Below are 22,225 nucleotides of genomic sequence, written 5' to 3' on the forward strand. Positions count from 1 at the left end.
AAGACTAAACCCCTAAGTCAAGTTACATCAAGAAAAGTATATGTGTAAAGTAAGGAGGAAGGACTAGACAATCAGTCCCCCTAATAATAAGTCAGGGGAGTGCAGTCAAGCACCGGGGCCAGTCGAGAGCATAGGCTCACCCTTGCCTCAGTTTCCTCATTGTAAGGTGGGGGGCTTGTGCTCCTTCTTAGCCTAATCATATGTTATTCTGCGTCATAAAACATTGCACTAGCTTTGATGAATGAAATATTCTGTAAAAACTATTGCAACAATTCCAAAACAGTCAGGATTTTTCCAAGTCATATTTTAAAAGTAAAACATAGTTAATGTGGCCTCTTGTAAATTGGAATCTCTACTAATTTAGCAAGTTTGAACTTAAAATTTTTTTTTATTTATTATTAGCATATTTATTCTTACAAAACGTGATATTTCTTTATGCCCATTACCCAACCTGTCACTTCCCAAACTCCTTTCTCCTTTCCCAAACTCCTCTCTCCCTCCCTCCTCCCCATCTACAGTATCTTTAGGTTTGTCCTCTCCTTCTGAAAGTTTGACGTCCTTTTTAATCTTAGTATTTTCTATAAAGAAAGAGACTGGCAAGCAGACTACAGAAATGATTGAGGTCAAGTCATCATTTAACCTGCTTATTACATTAAAACAAGTAATTTCGAGAGTTTCAATGTATGCCACTAAGTTTCCCCAAAATATTATAGAGTATTAGTATTGGTAAACTCATTCTAAAAGCAAATAAATGCCTATGGCTATATGGATAGTATATTTAATAAATAAAAATTTTAGCAAAAAATTCTGTGAATGTATAAATAAACCCTTCCTCTTTGTTAAAATAGTCTCAGACAAAAAGCTATCTGTGTCTAAAGAAATGACTATGAATACTAAAATGTAATCACATTAAATATATTTTTTTCTGATCTCCTTAAAGCTTCTTGCCAGCCCTGGTCATGCAGCAGCCATGGAGAATGTGTGGAAATCATCAATAATTACACCTGCAACTGTGATGTGGGGTACTATGGGCCCCAGTGTCAGTTTGGTAAGCCTTTCCTTTCTTTGTTTCTTCTTATGTAAAGCTACAGGAATCATCGTAGTTTATGATGGAAGTTAGTTGGGACAAAATGATAGTTGCCATTCTGAGAAATGGGAAGTTTTGATCAGAAAGCTATGGTTTCACAATGCTGTTACCTTTCTGTAAAGATTTCATAAGTCAGCATGAAGTTTCAATTCACTTCTCAGCAAGTTTTTCTGAGTACCACAAAGAAAACAGTGTTGAGAGAAAAAAGCTGTAAGTGTTACAGTAAGGAGTCAGGCATAGTAGATTCCTGCTTTCAAGGCACTCACAATTTAATGAGCTTGTTGGATTAATTAGAACTCTATAGTTTGAAAGAAATGAAATCATTTGTCATTAGGGGGGTGAGTTACTCAGAATGTAATCTGGTTTTTAAATATAATCTTCAAAGTCATAACTGGGTGAGGCCAAAGAGGAAGGTTCGCATAATGATACACAGTATATGTCAGAGACATATAATCATAAATTCAGCACATTTATTTGGATTGGGTATTTCGGAGGAATACAAAGGCAAATCTGTTATAGATTCTGCCCTTAAATGATTTATGGTTAATTAGTGGAAATTACATATACTCATAATTGAGTCTGAAGGAAAGCAAGATAAGCTAGAGTAAGTTTGTAGAGACTGGAGACTGCCCAGTGACGGAATTTGCCCTTTGCTTGGCAATGGGAGGCCACTCAGTGTCTTAACATCTGCATTTAGGGTAATTATTCTAGAAGCAGTGCATGAGATGGATTGGAGAGCAAAAAGCAAGAAGATGGAGACAATCATTAGGGGTCTATTCAAATTATTCAAAGTCACAGTGGTAAAGTTGGAAAGGAGAGAATACACAGATTCAAAATCAAAGAGTCTGACACACTCAACTCACTACTGAGAGAACATTAAATCCTTTGATTGATGTTGTGCAAGTTTCAGAATTATGTTTGAAGTATCTGGTGCATAAAATAGAAAACCATAAGGTTAAAATAAAAGAGCAAGAGCAAAGACTGTAAAGAATGAAGAATACTTTATCCTTACTCCATTCTAAAATTTTATTTTTTAATCCTTATATCATCAGTGTGCCCATTTTACTCCTATTTGAACATTTTACTCTTTTTTCTGTCTTGGTTTCCATCATGTCTGGCTCTTTTCTTTTTGTGATCATTTCTCCTGGGTTCCTTCATGGGCACTTATCCAAGCTCATAAACTATTATTATTTCTCAGCTTCTGTTCTTTTCCTATTGCTCTCCTGTCTCTACATGTTCCCTTTGGTTAAATTTACTAACTTCTGTAGATTAATAAATCTATGTGGTCTTTGGACCGACAAATCTGTCTCCAGCCCTGAAATCCAAATGTGCTAAGCTTTTGAGATGCCCAAAAGACTGTAAAATCAATAAGCCCAGGAAGCTTTCCTTTTTGTATTCCTTATCTCAATATATGGCACCACAATGTACATGGGCACTTTAGTATGAGACTTTCTTACCTTGTGCAACATTTATGCAAAATAACATACTACAAATTTTTATAATGTTATTTTTCTAATTTGTCTCCTTGTCAACTCTACTACCATTGCCCTCATTAGCTTTCTCCTGGATTATTGGAATAGTCTCCTAGCTAAGTTCTACAACTTGAAATTGGCTCTTTTCAAGTATATTATTCCAACTATAGGCAGGCTGATCAATTAAAAACACATCACACCTGCAACCATTCACCCTTCAATTTCTACCTATTATTTGTCTTACAGGATGAAACCTAAGCTCCTCAAGGTCCAGAGCAATGCTTGATATATAGCAGGTACCCATTAAGTCAGTGAAAACAAGATAACAACATTTTGTCTTAGCTTCTATCTTCCTACCTCATCTCATTTTACATTGTTCCCTGCCTCCTCTTTTCCTTCTAGTAACATCAAAATATGGTAGTTCTCTACACTTACCATACGTGCTTTGTAACTCATTGATTTTGCTCATGGCCAACACACCTATTCATCTTTAAGATCTAGTCCAGGGACCATTTCTTCCAGGAAGATTTCTTTGGACCCCAAGAGGAGCTAAGTGTCCATATTCTATGTTCCAATAGCTCTATATATTTCTTTCTCATTTTTCCCACATTNCGGGAGCGCTGCTGCGCTTCCCAAGCAGCGCACTATCCAGTGCGCCACCGGGCCGGCCCCAAGCTTTCCTTTTTGTATTCCTTATCTCAATATATGGCACCACAATGTACATGGGCACTTTAGTATGAGACTTTCTTACCTTGTGCAACATTTATGCAAAATAACATACTACCAATTTTTATAACGTTATTTTTCTAATTTGTCTCCTTGTCAACTCTACTACCATTGCCCTCATTAGCTTTCTCCTAGATTATTGAAATAGTCTCCTAGCTAAGTTCTACAACTTGAAATTGGCTCTTTTCAAGTATATTATTCCAACTATAGGCAGGCTGATCAATTAAAAACACATCACACCCGCAACCATTCACCCTTCAATTTCTACCTATTATTTGTCTTACAGGATGAAATCTAAGCTCCTCAAGGCCCAGAGCAATGCTTGATATATAGCAGGTACCCATTAAGTCAGTGAAAACAAGATAACAACATCTTGTCTTCGCTTCTATCTTCCTACCTCATCTCATTTTACATTGTTCCCTGCCTCCTCTTTTCCTTCTAGTAACATCAAAATATGGTAGTTCTCTACACTTACCATACGTGCTTTGTAACTCATTGATTTTGCTCATGGCCAACACACCTGTTCATCTTTAAGATGTAGTCCAGGGACCATTTCTCCCAGGAAGATTTCTTTGGACCCCAAGAGGAGTTAAGTGTCCATATTCTATGTTCCAATAGCTCTATATATTTCTTTCTCATTTTTCCCACATTTGTTGAAGTCATTTGTTTACTTGTCCATCTACTCTAGTTCTAAAAGTGTCTTAAGATCAATAAATGTCCTATTTATCATTGAATCTGTGGGATTCACACTATGCCTGGAACATATCAGGCACTTGCTTGTGGGTCTGAATTGAATTGGACAATTTAATTTACTTTAACTTGCACTTGTACTGTATATGGAAAATATAAAAATTCTTCTAATTCCATGAGTCCATTCTTCATTGAAACCTCAAGAGTAAGGTTACAATGATGGCTCAAATTTGACATGTAAGAAATAAGACATGATTGCAATACTTGCCCAAACTGAGTGGCAGGACCTGAAATGTGAAGACTTTGATTTTCAAGTCTTAATTTGATGTATTGTACCATCAGCCAGAGGAGGGAAATAGATACAGTTTCTGGAGAGGGTTGTCAAAATCAGAAGAGCTGAAGTTTTGGATCTGAGCTAGAGAGTTGAAGGCAGAATTGATGCTAAGATGTTTTCTAAACTTTTATCTTCTCCTCTTGTAAAGAAGACTGATTATGCAGACCCACTCTTTCTCTGAATCTCTTACTGCCAATACTCTAGCATACTCAGGAGCTCCAATGTCATAGTTATTTCTCAACTGAGCTGGTCATTCCCACTTACACATACCTGGGTTTAAAAACATCTCTCTCTAGATAATGTCAAAGGTAATATATGGAAGCCAGCTAATTTTTAATTCGATCTTCTTATGAGCCAGGCTCTGTTCTAAGTCCTTGACTTACATTAATTAAATTGCATTTAGTGCCCACATCAATTCTATGAGCTTAACACAATTATCATTATTCTTCTTTTCGAGATGAACAAACTGAAGCTGGAGGGTTTAAGTAACCTTGCTGAAAGGCACATGGTTATCAAGTGGGAGAGCAAAGATTCAAATGCAGGCATCAGGTACTCTTAACACTTTCGAATACTGTTTCTTTTCTTTTTACAGTAACTCAGTGTGAGCCTTTGGAGGCCCCAGAGCTGGGTACCATGACCTGTGCTCACCCTTTGGGACACTTCAGCTTCAGCTCGCAGTGTGCCTTCATCTGCTCTGTGGGAACAAACTTAACCGGGATTGAAGAAACCACTTGCGGACCATTTGGAAACTGGTCATCTCCAGAACCAACATGTCAAGGTGAGTAACCAGACTGGAGGCTTTGTTGTGGCAGTCCTGAGTTTACAGTTAGAAAGTGCAGTAGAGTCTCACTAAGNCTAACCATACGTGCTTTGTAACTCATTGATTTTGCTCATGGCCAACACACCTGTTCATCTTTAAGATGTAGTCCAGGGACCATTTCTCCCAGGAAGATTTCTTTGGACCCCAAGAGGAGCTAAGTGTCCATATTCTATGTTCCAATAGCTCTATATATTTCTTTCTCATTTTTCCCACATTTGTTGAAGTCATTTGTTTACTTGTCCATCTACTCTAGTTCTAAAAGTGTCTTAAGATCAATAAATGTCCTATTTATCATTGAATCTGTGGGATTCACACTATGCCTGGAACATATCAGGCACTTGCTTGTGGGTCTGAATTGAATTGGACAATTTAATTTACTTTAACTTGCACTTGTACTGTATATGGAAAATATAAAAATTCTTCTAATTCCATGAGTCCATTCTTCATTGAAACCTCAAGAGTAAGGTTACAATGATGGCTCAAATTTGACATGTAAGAAATAAGACATGATTGCAATACTTGCCCAAACTGAGTGGCAGGACCTGAAATGTGAAGACTTTGATTTTCAAGTCTTAATTTGATGTATTGTACCATCAGCCAGAGGAGGGAAATAGATACAGTTTCTGGAGAGGGTTGTCAAAATCAGAAGAGCTGAAGTTTTGGATCTGAGCTAGAGAGTTGAAGGCAGAATTGATGCTAAGATGTTTTCTAAACTTTTATCTTCTCCTCTTGTAAAGAAGACTGATTATGCAGACCCACTCTTTCTCTGAATCTCTTACTGCCAATACTCTAGCATACTCAGGAGCTCCAATGTCATAGTTATTTCTCAACTGAGCTGGTCATTCCCACTTACACATACCTGGGTTTAAAAACATCTCTCTCTAGATAATGTCAAAGGTAATATATGGAGGCCAGCTAATTTTTAATTCGATCTTCTTATGAGCCAGGCTCTGTTCTAAGTCCTTGACTTACATTAATTAAATTGCATTTAGTGCCCACATCAATTCTATGAGCTTAACACAATTATCATTATTCTTCTTTTCGAGATGAACAAACTGAAGCTGGAGGGTTTAAGTAACCTTGCTGAAAGGCACATGGTTATCAAGTGGGAGAGCTTTAAATAAAGGCCCCTAAATGAACTTATGTTACACTTACAAGAGGATATATAGCTCGCAGTGTGCCTTCATCTGCTCTGTGGGAACAAACTTAACCGGGATTGAAGAAACCACTTGCGGACCATTTGGAAACTGGTCATCTCCAGAACCAACATGTCAAGGTGAGTAACCAGACTGGAGGCTTTGTTGTGGCAGTCCTGAGTTTACAGTTAGAAAGTGCAGTAGAGTCTCACTAAGAAGTCTATGTCCTCTTTTGGAGCATAATTTAACCTAATTTAGATTATACTGTGATGCTTTTCAAAGTGGTTATTCTTACTAAAATTAAAAAGAAAAACCCCTAAACAAAAAATAATAACCAAATGCCTCTGAAGCCATCTCACAGTGTGTAACATGATTTACAGCAATACAATGTGGTTATACCATATTTTTTATTTTTCTCATTGTCACGGCATAAATAAACAGTCTTGCTCAACCTCAGTTACATTTTGGTTCCTCTTCTTTCAGTAACACCTATTTTATGTGGTGTCCTATTTAACACCAACCAATTTCCTTCTCCGGCATGCAGAGGTCTTTTTTGATTGTTTTATTTGGTTTTTTCTTAAAAATCATCTTTTACTTTTCCTTCTGCATGAAATCTCAGAAGAATAACAACTGCTGTGAAAAACAAAAACACAATCTCTCGTTTTTTTTTTTTTTTTTTCATTTGAAATATGGTATTTTTTTTTTTTTTTCCTTTTGAATTGCGAAGATTATCCCCATATGGGAGTATGGGAGAAAACTGGTTGTGTTTTAACCTGTAAGATTCTAGTTACATTTTCCACATTCATACTCCTGACTCACTAGTTTAAGTAGTTTAATTCTCAAAAGAACTAACAAAATCCTTCACTGAAATCATAGAACAAAACCAACCTATTTGCTGAATTTTACAGAAGTTCAACTTGCTTCAGAGAATTGAGATTTTTTCAAAACTACTTGGGTAGACTTCAGAACAGGTGAGAAGATGGACATTCTCTGTGCTCAGTGAGAAGGTTCCATAAGAGCTCTTGAGGCAGAGCCATGGGGCATGACAGAGCAGGGGAGCTGGCGATTCACCCCTCACCCCCGGGCTTTCAGTACTCTCTTGGCTTCATCCCCAACTCTCCACACCATCATTCTCAGGAAAATAAAGTCTGGAAGCATTATCAGAACTAATTTCGAGAACATAGAAATTCCTAGATTCATGTGAATAATTCCACAGTTGAGTCAGGCCTTTTGGCCAAGGAAGGATCTCTGCTCAGAAATACTGTTTTGTTTTGTTTTGTTTTTTCCATTGAAGTGATTCAATGTGAGCCTCTAACAGAACCTGATTTGGGGACCATGGACTGTAGTCACCCCCTGGCTAACTTCAGCTTTACCACTGCATGTACCTTCAATTGCTCAGAAGGAACTGAGTTAATAGGGGAGAAGAAAACTATTTGTGGATCATCTGGAATCTGGTCCAGTCCTAGTCCAATATGTAAAAGTAAGTTTGCCCCAGTATACTGAGACTTAACGGTGGAGCTGATGGATGAGTAGATGGTGAGGAAAGATATACTAAACTTTTAAATTGTGTTTTACTAAATATATGTGGTCTAAAAATAAATGTATATGCATTAACTTACTATAAAATTCTTGGATGTTTTTGCCTCCTCCTTTAACAGAAGCCATTTCTTTTTTTCATTCTTAACTCAAGTTCTTTTTAAAAAATGTATCTCCCAGTTTTTTAAATTTTATTTTACTTTATCAATATACAATGTAGTTGATTTTTGTGTCTCTTTTCCAATTCCTCCTTCCCCCCTCTCTCCCCCACATCAACATCATATCTGTTTGCTTGTCTTAAATTCAAGGAATTGTGATTGCTATTAACTCTTAAATTCTAAACCTACTGTCTCTACTGATTTATTTCTTATTTGTTCTTCTATTCCACTACAATTTGACTTCTCTGTTAGTCCTTTGAAATGCCACTACTAATTATCACTAAGCTGATTCTTCCCAAATCAGTCTTTGCATGAGAAAAACTGTCTTCCTCATCTTTGTATACCACCTAGGAGACACAGTGCCTGGCAATAGTGCTAAAATAAAAGCACATTAAAGTTAGCATATGGAAGAGTAGCTATCCATGTCTGCCCTTGAGACCACCTGCACTGATGACAAAAGTCTTAAAATAATAGAATCTGTAGAGACTGTCAGAGAAGCTGATCTCTTTGTGCTCAGGGTCAGGGCCTGGAGTGGAGGAGCAGAGAGAGGGGCAAGAAGGCCTTTAGAGGAAGACTGTGTATCAGGCTTATCAGGGACATTTCCATTTAAGGCCTGGCTATTGTCCCTTTCCTCAGCGTCATCAAGCCAATAGTTACCCTCTGTTTGGAGCCTCTGGGAACTTGAGCCTCTCATCTATTTTATATTTGGTGTGGGAATGGAAGCACCTTGAAAGGTTTCATCAAAGTAACCAACATGAAGAATAGGGAGGCAGGCAGACCCTGCATCAATATGTAAAAGTAGGTTCCTCAACTGGTGATGTCAGAAGACAGATTTTTTTCATATTGGTATTTTTTTTCAATAAAGGCCCCTAAATGAACTTATGTTACACTTACAAGAGGATATATATAGATATGGTCTTTTATTTGTGAAGGAAGTGGAGGGAAGTGGTAGGACTACATCACTTGAAAGATTAGTGCAGGTCCTTGGCATATAAACAAGTGCTTATTTTTGCATGGCTGATTTAAAGTAAAAGCATTAATAGCTTCCTCTGACTGAAAAGTTACCCAGTTCAGCTCACTGGCTTTTATTTTTTCTGAAGTTGTATAAGGCTTTTCAGCTCTTCTCTGTATTTCAGAGTTACAACCATTGAGCAAGGCCATGGAGCTAAACACAACGATGACCACTTCTTGCCAAGATTTTTAGGTACATACCCAGGAGTTCCACGAATTGAGGTTCTGTAGGCATCAGGCTGACCCAGTCTCTGCCTCTGCCGTAGACTCATCATGGGCCTTCCCATGCCACTTTCCTCATCTGTCAAATTGCATCAATGGGCTATTATTGGGAGATGTAAGGAGGAAGTCAGATATCTGAGATGGACTAAGGAAGTAATGCTTGTGGTCTTATGCTATGTGCTTTACTGATTTCTCTTTCAGAATTTGACAGACAAGTCTCAGGGGTCAAGGAGTATGGCTACAACCCCCTTTTTATTCCAGTGGCAGTCGTGGTTACTGCATTCTCTGGGTTGGCATTTATCATTTGGCTGGCAAGGCGATTAAGAAAAGGTATGTGAGATTAATTTTATATGAAAATGATACAACTTTAAAGTGAAAAGAAAGAAAGAAAGAAAGAAAGAAAGAAAGAAAGAAAGAAAGAAAGAAAGAAAGGATTAATTTTATATGAAAATGATACAACTTTAAAATGAAAAGAAAGAAAGAAACCCACAAGAAATTATGTGCAATAGATTCAACTGGAGCAGGATGCCAAGCTTTCTGTTCTGTAGACATCAGTCCTTGGAGACTTATAAATCAGCCCAGTACATACCTTCTTTAAAACAAGCTGCCAATTTTTACTTTTTATCCAACAAACTTTTAAAAAATGCCTATTATTTTTAAGGCACCTTGCTAGGGTGATAACAGCTAAATGAGATATTCTAATGTTTTCTTGCTGTTATTTAATTATGAAAAAAAACATGCATAATCTCTGTCCACTGAGAGCCTACATGCCTTTGATTTCAGTGCTACAATTCCACTAGGAATGCTTACTAAGATTTTCAAGGCACTGCTCCCAAACACCTGACCTCTTCAAGAGTCACATACCTGTTTGGCCCCTGAACAAAATCTTTTAATAGGTATTTGTAGAATCAAAAGTATAGAATAAAAGTCATCTGTACTTAGTGAGGGGTTAGCTGGCTAAGGCTGTTTTATAGGCAGGGGTGAGAAAAGCAGTGAGGTTGTTTTTAAATTTTTTACTTTGGAGTCATTTCTGTACAAGATCTCAAACCGATAACTTGAAAACTGCATGCCCTTGCTGTGGAAATCATTGTGGGGCAAACAGGAAACAGATAACGGGCAGTTAGGCTAGTTACAGTTATGCCAACAAGAGAACAGAAGCTCCAAAAGATCACTGACTTTGTAGGAAGGCCAGGGAATCTTTAATGTAGCACTTAAATCGTCTTTGTTTGTCAAACAGCTACTAGTATCTCCAATTTATGAATGACTTTGTCTTCTAAAAGTTTTAGTTGTAAATTGGTTCTTTAAAACACTAAGAATATTTTTCCTACAGAGACAATGTTAGAAATGATTACTAGGTTCCAGGGTAGACCCCCAGAGCTTTTCTAACTCAAAATGTAGCTGATGCATTTACAAGGATAAAAGTTAGAAATAAATGTGTGTATATACAATATTCATCTATTCTGAGAATTTTATAGGCTTTGGGGGTTCAGAAAGCTGGAAAAAAGGAACAGGGTGAATATTTAGAGCATGATAGCCAAAGAGGTGACCAGAATCTTGACCCTGTTCTTCTGACCTCAATGGATCATCTGAACCTGGCACTTGGCCCCTGCCCTGTTAGTCCTGGAATCCAACTTTAGCTCCTTTCTTTTGGGAAGGGAATAAGAGAGGGCTCCGGAAACACATTCGCCTGTGCATCTGATCTCTCTTCCAAATTTTAGAATAGAAGGTGCTATATTAGTTTTCTAACCCACCCCAGAAAGAGTGTTCCTATTGTCATCACTTTTTGATTAGTCACTACAATTGGCCCTATTTGGTAATGTTGTTTTATGCCAAATCTCTAAAATCTCCTATCAGCAGGGGCCATAGTCAGAGATCAGACTCCCATCCAGATATGTCCCCTAAAACCCCTGGTATTCAGATTCATAAGACTCTGTTTTTTTTTCCTCGGTTGGAAGAATTTTACACCTGAACCAACACACAGGGAGAGCTTTTCTAACTCAAAATGTAGCTGATGCATTTACAAGGATAAAAGTGAGAAATAAATGTGTGTATATACAATATTCATCTATTCTGAGAATTTTATAGGCTTTGGGGGTTCAGAAAGCTGGAAAAGGGGAACAGGGTGAATATTTAGAGCATGATAGCCAAAGAGGTGACCAGAATCTTGACCCCGTTCTTCTGACCTCAATGGATCTTCTGAACCTGGCACTTGGCCCCTGCCCTGTTAGTCCTGGAATCCAACTTTAGCACCTTTCTTTTGGGAAGGGAATAAGAGAGGGCTCCGGAAACACATTCGCCTGTGCATCTGATCTCTCTTCCAAATTTTAGAATAGAAGGTGCTAGATTAGTTTTCTAACCCACCCCAGAAAGAGTGTTCCTATTGTCATCACTTTTTGATTAGTCACTACAATTGGCCCTATTTGGTAATGTTGTTTTATGCCAAATCTCTAAAATCTCCTATCAGCAGGGGCCATAGTCAGAGATCAGACTCCCATCCAGATATGTCCCCTAAAACCCCTGGTATTCAGATTCATAAGACTCTGTTTTTTTTTCCTCGGTTGGAAGAATTTTACACCTGAACCAACACACAGGGTAAGAACAGAGCATGAAACTGAACACATGCCCACCTAGTTCCCTTTTCTTCAAAAAGAAACCCTCTCAGTAGGAAAAGATTCTTGCTTATCTCTTGCTATTTGTTTCATTTGTCCTAAAAGAAAAAAATATATTTACATAAAGATAAACAATGGAACCTGAAATTAATTCAGACTTAATTTGGTCCATATTATCAGCAGGCTGAATTTGGAAGAAAAGAGTTAAAATAGCCATTTCTGACACTTTGATGGATTAGTTTCATTTGTCCTAAAAGAAAAAAATATATTTACATAAAGATAAACAATGGAACCTGAAATTAATTCAGACTTAATTTGGTCCATATCATCAGCAGGCTGAATTTGGAAGAAAAGAGTTAAAATAGCCATTTCTGACACTTTGATGGATTAAAATAGTAATTGAGCCCTGTGTAAGTGCTAGGACCTGGCCTAAACATATTCAATACATTTTCTATTGACTCAGTGAGAAAGACCCAACTACTATGCCCCTTTTACAGATAATGAAACCGTGGCTCAGAGAGGATGAGTAGCTGTTCAAAGACACACTACACACCACTACAGGTGGCAAAATAGGGCTTGCACCTGGGTCAGATGATTTTAGAGCTCCAACAACTTACAGCTACTGAAATATATTGCCTCTCAAATGATTCTTCTTCCTGAAAGATTTTTTTTTTTTTTTTTTTGGCTTTTATTTCTTCTAGACTCCAACTTTGCAGTTCATTTATCTACTTATTTATATTCTGCTTTTTTCAAAAAGAATGCAAGATAGTTTACAAAATGCATTCAGCATTCAACACAGCAAATTAAAATTAATAAAAATGTCAAAGAAAGCCAAAATTTAGTGTACAAAAATAAGTTAGAACCAAGGTTGAAGTTAGGACACAGAAATGTGTGTCACAAAGTCTACACTTGATAAAAGAGGGTCTCAGATCTGGCTCTGAGTTTCCTTGTAGCCAATCAAAGAAGGAAGCATGACCAGTTGTCATATTCACTGTTTTTATAAGGTAAAAATATATCAGTTACTCAGATAAGGCTGGGCAGTTCCTACCAATGAGCTTAGAGTAAAATTCTCTTGTGGATTTGCAGAGAAGATGTTGTGAGATGTCATGACACATATTCTTGCAGTATCAGCAGCTGGGTCCCTTAGGGAAAAATCTGCAGGTAGGATGAGATGGCAGGTCAAGAAAGGATAAACATGTGAGTGGGCATATTGGATCTGACCACCAGGTAATTCAGCCTGTCTTTACTAGCAGCACAAAGGATGGAACAGAACCCTGAGAGGCATCTGCATCAACATGTCGGTTCTGTTTGAGTATCTACCACTGTTTGAATTGGAACCCTAAGCCAGTACCTCAAATCCCACTGGGCACAGATGGGGTCCAACCAACAAATGCATAGTATACTTCAAAAGACAGTTTTGAGGTGGAAATCTCCTTTCTCCCTTACTTTAAAAAACTGAAGTTGTCTACTTTTTGCTGATGCCATTTCTCTTTTTTCTTTTATTTTTAGGCAAGAAATCTCAGAAAAGGTAAGTTTTATTAGCTAGAGTTTCCACATCTGTTGATCTCTTTTTTACTTAAAATACTCAAGATATTGCCTATTACAGCTAGACACATTCACCCCATAGTAGTTATTTACATGGGGTACTCATCTAAGTGAAATTTCCAGATAAAAGGATAAATCTACTGGCTTCCCTTAAAAGCTGTGTTTTTGGGGGGTGCTAGTGGAGCTGAATGAAGGAATTAACAAGAAGTGCCCTATTAGGGAAGGGAAGTTTATGTAAAGAGAGCTTTTTCTGATTGTCCCTAAATTTTCCTTGAGGGTTGGAAGCATTGTGGTATGTTACTTCTTGCCCTGGCTGAACATGAGGCTCTAAATACAGTATTCAGGAAACATTCGATTGAAAAAGCATTTATTGAGAAACTAGTGTACCCCAGGCCCTAAGAAGAAGGTACATCACCAGACTCAGGTCCTCAATGACCGACACAAAATGGTAAATGACTACTCTCTGGTAAGCACTGACCTTCAGAAATGTGGAAAAGGTGGGGAACATGAATTGTACCTACGGCTTCCCCAAAGAGGCAATTAGTTTTTAGTTTGGTTTCTGGAGCTCACATTTCTTCATTGTAAAAATAGCATACTGAGAAGGGATGCAAACATGTGACAGTGCATGGCCCATCTGGCAGAAATGAAGGTGGCAGAATATTTTTCAGTTTCAGGAGTTTAGTGACTTGCTTTAAAATTTTAGGAAGGAGAGTGTAAGTAAAAAGAGCAACTGTGATAAGACTTTGGTAACATATGGGTACCCAGCTAGACAACTGAGCTCCTTTTAACATGTTGGAAATGGAGCCAGATGGTTCCAGAATGGGTAGAGTGTTTGTCTGGACAACCATCCTGCCAACCACAAATTGTTCCTGAGAAGTCCTTAGTAGTTCAGTGGGTTGTAGCTTAGAGTGCAACAGAGGAACTGGGGGGAGATGAGGCACCAAAGGCTAGATCATAAACTAATATATAAGCAATAATAACAAGTATGAGCTTTATCTTGAGGTCTTTGGGATATCACCAAGAGGGTTTAAGTGGTGAATGTCATCTTGCACTAGACATCTTCTGAGGATCAATGTGCACAGTATTATGGCAAATATGGGAGGTGGGTGAGCCTGCAGGCATAGAGATCTGTTTTGGAGGCATTTGAAGTTATCAAGTGAAAGCTGATGGTGCCTGTCTAGAGAAATAGCAGTGAGGATGGGTTCATGAGATAAGACGAGGTAGAATCAATTGAATGTGGTTGTTAATTTGCTAAGAGACAGAGAGAGAAGAATCAAAGAAGTTGCCAAGTTTCTGATCTGGGACCTGGTGGATGGTGGTACTATTTATTTCTGAGAAGAGAACATGAAAGAATGAGAAGTTTGGAGGGAAATATCCTGGGTTCAGTTTTGTACACGTTGAGATTTAGGTGTTGTAGTCCATTGGGCCTATACGCAGCACAGGGGCTACCTTGGGGTAGGAGAAGTGGATTTGGGGGTTCTCCCTGTCAGGAGGTAATTGCCATCTCAGGAGTGGTCACGATCACCCAGGGAGAGTGTAGGTGTGAGAATGGAAGAGAACCTGGTAGAGAGGGGAGAAACTGGAAGAACATCAATGTCTAAGTCAGCTAAGAAAAAGGAGAACGGGAAGAGGCAGGCAGAGAGGTAGTAGGAGGTAGAGAGAGCATGCACTCATGAATACTACGGATGAAGAAAATGGAGGCAGTTTCAGATGCTGCCCGGAGAACCAGAAGTTTCCATTGGATGTAACAAAGGTGTCCTTGGAGAGGCCATTATCAGCATAGAGTTCAAGACAGAAGTCAGATGGCCATGGGTTGGGGAATCATTTAGGATGAGAAAGTAGAGGCAGAATGTGTGGTCATCTCTTTTTAAAAGTATGTCTATGAAGGAGAGGAGAGAGATGGGGGGGTCACTGGATGGGGATATAGGGTCTGTGGAGGTTTTTTTAATTCTATTTTATTACCCTATCTTCTCTTTAATAGTGTAGATGGGATCCTAGGGAGAAGGAGTCCCTTCTTTGGGCTGGCCTCCCTGTCTCTATGGCAGGAAACCCACAAAATGTGAAGACTTCTTTCATGCTCACACCCGCTGAGTGAAAGTCTTTAGTGGCACAGGATACCCAGAGCTGTTTTCTGGCCACAGGAACCACATATTTTAATTGCCACTAGATGGAAGCAGATCAACTCAATTTTTATAGATGTCGTTGTGGGACAGGAAAAGATGCTGACTGGAATAGTATTAGCATTAAGTTAATTACCATATTAAGCGAATTGCCATATTAAGTTTGATAGTTCACTGATTTTTACAATGAATCAATTAATAGTTCTTTGTCAAACAATTTTGTGTTGGAACAATGCTAAGCTTGATTGAGACACCGAAAAGAGTAAGCCCTTGTCCCTGTCCTCAGGGAGATTATTATCTATTTGGAGAGTTATCTTAGATCAAGTTTTGAAAGTAAAAAATTTTTTATTCTCTTCCATTTTCCTTTTGGCTTAAGGGAAATTTAAACCCAGTAGCCAGCTGGCAATATATACAATGGCACTTAAAACACACATGAAAACTTGAATCAAGTATCAGGAAAGGCAGAGCTGCTGAATTTTTATCATCCTTTTTTACCCAATATAATTGTGGCTGACAAAGCAATTATATCAGAAACCTTTCTTTCCCAACTTCTAGGAAAAAATAAAGACAACTGAGCCTCTAATAAGAGTAAAACTCAAGGTATTGACCCCTCAGTCCACTAAATGGCCCCAATCAATAGTGTGGGGTTGAAAAGGACATACATGCGTGTGTGAATGCACGACATAGAGAGGGTCATATCCAATGCAATTATTTATACTAGAAAACAACAACATATGACCAGATGGGATCTAACCTTGTCCCGGACCTCAGGGAGATTATTATCTAGTTGGAGACTGAAGAAAGAAATACAGAAAAAGATAAGAAAAATACATGGCAGAGTAATGTAACAACTGATGAATTCTGTATCGGAGATGAGAAAGATTACTTGGCTTGGTGATCACAGAAAATCTTCTAAAGAAAGTGGAACCTGGGTTGCTTTTTGAAGGGTGGACAGGTGTATGGAGAGAAGCAGGGAAGGAAGGCAGTCTAGAGAGCAATGTGATGTAAATAGAGGTGTGGTAGTGGACTAGGAAAGCATGCTCAGGGGCCAGTGAGTGGAACCGCCTGGAGCCCACGGTTTATTGAGAGGCTGGCCCCACCAACACAGGTCTTGAATGCCTTCCCAGCAGGCCTAGAAGGACCAAGCAAAGAAGAATTATTTGCCCAGCTGTCTTGAGACACCTCTCACTTATTGAGCAAGGTTATCTTAATTCATAGAATCATATTATTTTAGGTCTAGAAAAGGTCTTGGTGGACATGATGTTCAAATTCTTTCATGCTTGAGCTAATTAAATAACTTTTCTATAGGCCTAGAGCTAGTGATAGAGTTAGTTACAGTAATAATAAGCCTTTAGCAAATATTAATTCCATGTTGAATACTGTTCTGAGTGTTTTACGTGTCTTGAATCATGAAATATTGCCTACAAGTTTGTGGGAGTAGGTACTGTTAATATCCTCTTTACAGGTGAAGAAACAGAGGCAAAGAGAAATAAAATAGCCAGCCTGTAGTCATTTTGTAAATGGCAAAGCTGAGATTTGTGTCCATTTGGATCCAGGGATCATGCTCTTAACCCTTATGCTTCTTGAACTTAGGACTCTCGACTCCAGGTTAGAGTTGTAACTCTCCTCTTACAGTAAGGTGATTAATTTTTTTCACACTGAAACCACTGTGTGATAGCACTGAGGAAGGGTGGGGTGGAAGAAGTAGGGTGTGTTTCCAGAACAAGGCAAAGGTAAAATGAACATTATCACACTGAACACTATGCGTCAATTTTTTTTAACTTGATCTAACTCTCATAGTGCTTTGTGCTCATGTGTATTAACTTTTAGATGGTGAGTGAATGACTCCTTGGGCATTTGTGGTTTCCATTCTTGCTGGGTTATTTTGACTCTTCTGCAAACTGGTTCTGTTTATCACCTCATTTGGTTTCTAATGTCTAAATTTTGGCTGAGTTAAAGCTACACCCAAGATACACAGGAAGATAACGATGCCAACCTCAGAGGAGGGTATACATGAAATTTTGTTTTCAGAAACATTTTTATCTCTATATTGGCAAGCATGTTTGCAGCTGCTGAACTGTGGTTTATCCTGACAGTTCATCATGAGACCAGAGTCTCAGAATATGGTTCTTTCTGTGAAAGGTGCTATTAAGACATACTACATTTGGTTCTCTCCTGTCCTTTCCCAGAATGAGACAGTTGTGTCACTCACAAAAAAGTGTCATTTATTTCATGAAACTGAATTCGTTATCATCTTCTTAAATCATATCCCATCAGAATCAGGTGTTTAGAACCACAACCATTTCTTTGATGAGTTTTAATTTTCGCTGATTTCACCTTCCATTTGAGCATGTCTTCTTCAACTTTCTTGACTTTCCACTGTTCAAAATCAATCTAAAATATCCTTCAAGCTCATTACATCTGGAGACAAAGGCCATACTGCAGAAATTTCTCCAAGTGTGGTCTGCAAACTGTCAGCATAAACATCACCAGGGAGCTTTGTTAAAGATGCAGAATCTCAGGTCCCACCCAGACCTGCTGAATCTGAGTCTGTATTTTAACACCACCTCTGCATGGTGAGCTGCTCTAGGTTCTCTTCCCATCCACCTTCAAATGTCCCGCATCTTGTCCAAGATTTCCAGCTGAAAGCATTTTCATGCTCCTCTTCTCACCTTTAGTGAATATTTATCTTTACTAATAACACTTTAATTTTTGCAATTTTTAGGCTCCTCAGTTTAATTTATAATCTTTTGTTTTTCTTTCAGCATGGATGACCCGTATTAAACCACTCTCTGTGAAAGGAGGTTCTTGTGATACTAAAGAGCCATTGGATCCTTCCAATTCTTCCATAAAAAAGTTTTGCATTGTGACATCGTCGGCATCCAAGGGAAAGACTGTTTCTTTCAGTGCATCTGGAAAGATTCCTATATGACTAACAGCTCCTTCTGCTCCTGTTTTGCTCCTCATCCACCCCCCTGCCCCCAGCCCACAGTTGTTGTTTATATAGCTCAATCTTTCATTATCTTTTCTGTGAAGAAATGAATAAGACTATAGGGGAAAAGGATTACTGTGAATTGTAAAGAGGTCTGATGGCTCTTTTTGGACTCTTGTTTCCAGTTTCAATTCAGTGTGGTACCTAATGACATACCCTTCTCAATACCATAAAAAATCCATACATGCGTAACTAAGATTCAGTTTTCTCACAGATCAAAATTTGCCTCCTCTGTATTCTGTGTACTGTGGGGACACACTCTTATAGAATGTTCATAGAATTGATGTTATCCTTGCTTTCCAGTTCCAGTGAAGAAATGGGGTTCTGCTCAAGTTGGAAAAGTCCTGTTTGCACTGTAGCCCCGCTTACTGCAAATGGAGGCCGTTCTATTGAACCACCTGCAGTCTCCCCACTATTCTTTAGCCATCTCCCCTTCTCAGTTGGCTGATTTTCATTTGTGGCATCTTATGTGCACCAAAGAAAAGAAAAAAAGAGGAAAATAGCTTGTGCTGTTTTTAGCTTTGGGTTTTGCTGTCTCTTTTTATTAGACCCATTTGGATATTTTGTAGTCAATGCTTCTTTTATGACTACTATATTGTTAATAAAGAAACATCATCACTGAAATGTTAGCTGTAGGTAACAACTCTTTGATGTTATGCAGAACAGTTATCACACTTAGAGAGATTCCTTGAGTCATACCGAAATTCTCCCCTTCCCTTAGTCCCAAATCTCTTATCCACCTACCTAGATTTTATTTCTTTTTTTCAGAGTCATCTCAGGCATCCCCCACCCTTTCTACTTCTTCCGTAACTAGTCCTTAACCAGTTCAAGACATGGCAACCCCCTTCCTGACTTCCAACTGCAAGATTAGTCTGTAACATGCAATTTTGTACTTAAATACAGCCTGTTTTTTAAATGTTACCTAGTTTGTCATTTTAAAAATTGTCATATGTTATGTTTTCTCCTCAATGAGATTGTATGGTTTAATAACCATAGAGAAGAGATTATGCTAGAACCCTCGAGTGTCTAGTTCATTATTTGACATTCAATAAATGCATGTTCAAATAAATCAGAAAGAGCATACAATGTACTGTTCACATAAGTTTCAGCAAACCCTCTCTCTCCATGGCATGTGATGAGCTAGACAGGTACTTACTTAATGTCAAGGGCTGAATGCTTATGAAAGAATAGGGATCTGTCAAAAACTAATTGGAAAAGGCTCTTTATCCCATGGCCAATACACCATTCATACAAATTTGCTTGTTATGAGAATGATTTTTTGGTAAGAATTGTTTTCTTTCTCAAAGCTATCTCAGATTCTGCATTACAGCAAGGGCTGTTGCAAAAGAGTCTTCATGTTGTGCACTATGAATCTAGGATGTGTCATTCACATTCATGTGGCTTAGGGTGCATGCCCTAGAGTTGTATAGTGCATAGTCTGCACAGACTTACAGGGCAGTCCTGACTGCAAGTGCTTATTCAACTAAAACATCAGGGCTGAGGAAATCAAATGAAGACAACTTCTTGGGAGTAAGATGTGTATAGATTTAGATATGCAGTCCTATATTCAAGTCTTAAGGGTTCTATTTGATGTCAAGAATTATATCATGCTACATCAACTAAATAAAGATTGATAAGATAAATTTCTCCAAAGACCTTGGGCTTAACTAACTCCCTGAGACTAAAAAATAAGAATTAAGTCTGTCATGCTTACCTCAGAGGGTTATTGTGATGTTACATCAAGTATAAATTGCTTTGTGAACTGAACTTTAAGTGTAGATTTTTTTTTCACCATCCAAATCTTGCCTTTTGTGCTTTCGTGGTGTAGGATTCTGGATTCTACCCAAAGGCTAGAGCAGAAGCAGCTCCGAGGCCTTCTCCTGAGATTAGACAAGTGGGTCCCCCACTTGTTTCCAAATAAGAACCCAGCTCTCAGATGTTCACTGCAGAAGGTCCACTCGGCTACCTGTGTCCCTGTTGGGGTGAGGTGGAGGGTACGGGTTGGGAAGTCAGAGGCACCAGTTGGAGCCCTGTCTCTATCTACAGGGTGTGACCCAGGCAAATAGGCACCCTCTCTGAACGTCAGGTGTATTTATGCAATGGGGATACCATTATCTTCCTCACACAATTGTGCTCTAGATTGAATGAAATAACTCTTTTCTCTCATTGCCCGGAATACCAACTTTCATGAAATCAACAGAGTCCAAGGAACACAGAATTATCCATTCCCCTGGATTTGTTCACTAGAGATCCATTTGCCTAGACTGTATTATTGCAATTTCCTGAAGAAATAGTTCACCAAATTAATATCTAATTGTATTGCCTTAGCTCTGATAAGAAAAATCTGTCACCTGAGTGTCACACACTTTCAACCCTTGGCTTCCCTGAGATTGTGCTCTGTTGTTTGACACACACTTGAAACAGACCTAGATCTATAATGATTTGATGATAAATAGATGAGGCAGAAAAGAGGCTTTATATCCACATCACACTGTGGAAAGTTAATAAAGTTATCCTTTATATATCTATGTCCTTCCCCCAAAGTTCTTGTTCTCTGTCAGCTGACTTATCTCTACCCTTCCCCTTTTCTCCAAAATTATTCTAAAATTGCACTCGCTCTCTTGACTTCAGCAATGTAGTTCTTCCCTTCTGTTTACATGTCCCATTTGGGAAAGAAAAGCTGCCATCACTAAAACAATTCACAATTCGTGACAAGGGACAGGGAAATTAGTAGGAGAAATAATGAGAACTTTACTTCCCTTGGCTTTGGCAGTCTCAATTGAGCTAGGGGGCCCTTGACATTTTATAAGATACATACAGCTTCCCTGTGTGACTCTGAAAGGGTTTTATTATTTTTTCCACCATTCTTTTTTTTTTTAATGTTTAGATAATTATTTTCTCAACATACAAGCAAAGGAAAACATCACAAATTGAATTTAAAGTCAATTGATAAGGAACAAATCTAACACACAAAGATTAACATCCTTAATGCATAAAGAGCTCTTAAAAATGAATTAGAAAAATCTCAACAGAAATTTGGTGAAGCACAGGAGCAGACAAGTCACACACCCCAACGAAACACACATGGCTAATAAATGCATTATTCTAAGATGTTCTTGTGGGCAGGTGTGGTTGCCCATGGCCCCTGCCTCAGGCTCCTGGGAGTGCTCCATTGCTTGCCTGGTTGCAGACCCGGCTGAAAAGGTTTTAGTTGGGACTAAGCTTTACCCAGAATCTTGGTATGCTGCTCGGTCTCAGTAACAGATCTTATAGTACTATTTCTAGTACTAATGGTTTAAATAATAGTAGCCATGATGATGATAACACTGGGATTTTTTTTTAAGTTCATTATCTTAAAATTATCTTAGTTGGCATACAGTAATCTTAGTTTTAGTTGGCATCCAAATCCCTTTTTGGGAAAGAACTACCTTTTCTTGATAAGCCTCTAAGATAGAAGGTGAGACCCTACAGACTTAATGTTGGCATGTAATTAACATGTAATTAAGGAGCTCTGTGCAAGAAAACTCAGGGAAATTAGTTTTCTTTGCTCCTGTGAGGATGTGAGAAGGAAGAAAAAGAAGGCAATGGAGACAGAGAGAAGAACTAGGAACGTTGTGAGAAGCTCCATGGGAGCAGCCTGGCCTCTGAAGACAAAATATTAAATGTATATTAAATGGTGCGATTCCCTTGACATTGCATAGAGCTTCTGTAAACATTCTCCTACAAGCACAGATCCATATTCAGGTTGCTTTGAAGGAGGAGTTTGA

General features: G+C 38.4%; 1 protein-coding gene across 1 annotated transcript in view; it reads left to right on the forward strand.

Annotated features, from left to right (window-relative positions):
- SELL (selectin L) overlaps positions 1–20,111 on the forward strand; it is a 25,385-nt gene extending 5,274 nt beyond the window's left edge. Inside the window, exons 4-9 of the mRNA XM_008591746.1 lie at positions 941–1,048; positions 4,902–5,087; positions 7,560–7,745; positions 9,394–9,522; positions 13,311–13,329; positions 18,232–20,111. Of these exons, the coding sequence (XP_008589968.1) occupies positions 941–1,048; positions 4,902–5,087; positions 7,560–7,745; positions 9,394–9,522; positions 13,311–13,329; positions 18,232–18,250 (647 nt within the window). The 3' untranslated portion in view covers positions 18,251–20,111. The remainder of the gene's footprint in view (positions 1–940; positions 1,049–4,901; positions 5,088–7,559; positions 7,746–9,393; positions 9,523–13,310; positions 13,330–18,231) is intronic.
- The last annotated feature ends 2,114 nt before the right edge of the window (positions 20,112–22,225 follow it).

The sequence above is a fragment of the Galeopterus variegatus genome, unplaced genomic scaffold (genome assembly GCF_000696425.1).
Source record: "Galeopterus variegatus unplaced genomic scaffold, G_variegatus-3.0.2 Scaffold7244, whole genome shotgun sequence".
In the NCBI taxonomy this organism is placed as follows: Eukaryota; Metazoa; Chordata; class Mammalia; order Dermoptera; family Cynocephalidae; genus Galeopterus; species Galeopterus variegatus.